Source organism: Propithecus coquereli, unplaced genomic scaffold, assembly GCF_000956105.1.
Source record: "Propithecus coquereli isolate 6110/MARCELLA unplaced genomic scaffold, Pcoq_1.0 Scaffold9, whole genome shotgun sequence".
NCBI classification, from domain to species: Eukaryota; Metazoa; Chordata; class Mammalia; order Primates; family Indriidae; genus Propithecus; species Propithecus coquereli.
Window position 1 is genome coordinate 10,809,007 of NW_012155284.1, and position 2,656 is coordinate 10,811,662.

Genomic DNA, 2,656 nt, shown 5'->3' on the forward strand with positions numbered 1-2,656 from the left:
ATTTCTTAACACAAGTATTTCTCTATAAACACCATGTCTTTATACCTTCCTAGCCTTAAAAACAAATAAAGCCAGTAGTGCTCTCTAACAGACAAGACTACAGGAAGTTTTCATTTTCTTTTTACTTCTCTATATTTTTCAAAATTGCTCCAATAAGCATATTTTTCCTAATTATAAAACATTTAAGTTAAAAAATTCTTAAATGTTAAAATGATAGTTTATGCAAATGAAAACAGAAAGTGTATGTTGAGCAAAAATATGTATTTTCAAAAGCCATAAAATAAACACTTACCCATACGAATAAGTGAGCATTCAGAACTTGAGCTGGCAGGTGGCGGACTAACATGATGTGTTAGCAGTTCTTTGTAATGGCTTTCATCTAAAATAACATGGTATGTGCCTAGCAAGATGAAAAGTTAAAAAAAATCAGACTTGCAGATATAAGAATGAAGTATAACTTCAATGTAATTCTATAAAAGTTTTATCATCTGAAAATGTACATTTTCAAAATAACTATCTTTTTTAAAAAACCTTAAATATTTAAATATTTCTAAATCAACTTGTTTAGAAATAACTGTTACTACAATTTCATTAAAGACAAGTTACGAAACCTTCACAAAGTATTACATATAGTGAAATTTCTAGCTTTCCAGGAGCTATAAAACTTCCTCCAAACACTGGAGCATCATGGGTGGGAGAAAAAAAAAAAACGAAACCACATAACTACTGAAAATTCCTTGCATTTTAAGATAATTTTTTATAGAATTAATGATATATTTAAGATGATTATCCATATTTTGGACTACCAGATATGCACTGACTTAAGTTCAGTAGCTTAAAACAGATTAAAACATCCTAATAAATTATTTCTTATACAGTTATTATGAATAAATATTGAAGATACTAGATATATACCACCAGTTTCACGAGCAAGTACAGTGCAAACTCGAACCTCCGCAGACAATCCAATAACAGACACTCTAATTTTAGCTGCCTTTAGGGTCTTCATAAAGTCCAAGTAAATGATCCGTTTCCGGGAAAGAAGAAAAACATTTAAGAATTAATATATTTGAAAAATAAAGAATGCTCTGAAAACTAGTGATGAATTCACTACAGAATTCTCTTTACAGTTGTAACTCTGCCAAGTGACAGAACTACTACATAATAAAATAAAACAAAAAGACAATAGAGTTGTAACTTTGGTCTTGATTTATTGGGTCTACCTTGATTAGATCATAAATATTAGATGGATCACAAGTTGTAAGGCTGCTGAAGATGATTAAGACTTCTCTACTTGTATGTCCAGGCATGTGTCTAAAAAAAGATAAAATATACTCCAATCAGGTATAACAAATTACACTAGCAAAAAATTTACCAAGAATAGTACACATAGGCTTACACATTAGACTACAATATACCTTGTTTCAACACTGCAAGGAAAAACTGTTGAGTATATTTGAAACATTTTTATGTAAATTTTCAAAAATGAGCTACACACACAAAAAATTATTGATTCATTTAATGATTATTTACTGAGTACTCTCTTATGTTCTGGGGATAGAGTGATAAACAAGACCAACAAGATTCCTGATGTCACAAAGCTTACATTCTAGTAGGTTTGTGTTATACAAAGTCTAAAGTGTGCCCTGAGAAATATGACAATATCATATGGATCAACTTTAAAGTGTATAGGTGTGGATTAACAATACTAACACACTTCTTTCTTAAAGACTATACAGTAGTCCCTCCTTATTTGCAGGGGATACATTACAAGACCCTCAGTGGATGCCTGAAACCATGGTACTGAATCCTATATATCCACTTGTCCCTTGGTATCCTTGGTTGAGGGGGTAGGGGTTGGTTCCAGGACCTCCTGAGGATAACAAAATCCAAAGATGCCCAAGTCCCTTATATGAAATAGTAGTACTTCCATATAACCTATGCACATCCTCCCATATATTTTAAGTCATCTCTAGATTACTTACAGTACCTGAAACAATGTATACTATTTAAATAGTTGTTAACCTGCATTGCTATCCTGTAATGACAAGGAAAAAAGTCCGCACCTGTTCAACACAGCACCATTTTTTTTCCTGAATATTTGCAATCTGTAGTTGATTTAATCCACAGAAGTAGAACCCATGGATACAGAGAGCTAATTGTATTACATGTTTTCCCATACAGGCATATCTTGGAGATAGATACCCCAGGTTTGGTTCCAGACCACCACAAATATCGCAAGAAAGCAAGTCACATAATTTTTTCGTTTCCCAGTGCATATAAAAGTTATATTTATACTATAGTGTAGCCTATTAAGCGTGCAATAGCATTACGTCTGAAAAAACAATATGTAATACATACCTTAATTTAAAAAATACTTTTATTGCTAAAAATGCTAACAATCATCTGAGTCATAATCTTTTTTGCTGTCTTGCGTTGAAGTTGACAGCTGCTGACTTATCAGGGTGGTAGTTGCTGAAAGTTGTGGTGGTTGTGGCAGTTTCTTTTTTTTTTTTTGAGACAGAGTCTCGCTTTTTTTGTTGCCCGGGCTAGAGTGAGTGACGTGGCGTCAGCCTGGCTCACAGCAACCTCAAACTCCTGGGCTCAAGCAATCCTTCTGCCTCAGCCTCCCGAGTAGCTGGGACTACAGGCATGC

At 33.4% G+C, this 2,656-nt stretch overlaps 1 protein-coding gene across 1 annotated transcript in view; it reads right to left on the minus strand.

The window, feature by feature from the left end:
- Window positions 1–2,656, minus strand: part of LOC105826513 (general transcription factor IIH subunit 2) — a 43,749-nt gene that overhangs the window by 17,573 nt on the left and 23,520 nt on the right. Inside the window, exons 6-9 of the mRNA XM_012664493.1 lie at window positions 1,224–1,314; window positions 916–1,003; window positions 293–400; window positions 46–49 (exon numbers count right to left, since the gene is read on the minus strand). Coding sequence (XP_012519947.1) covers window positions 46–49; window positions 293–400; window positions 916–1,003; window positions 1,224–1,314 — 291 coding nt within the window. The remainder of the gene's footprint in view (window positions 1–45; window positions 50–292; window positions 401–915; window positions 1,004–1,223; window positions 1,315–2,656) is intronic.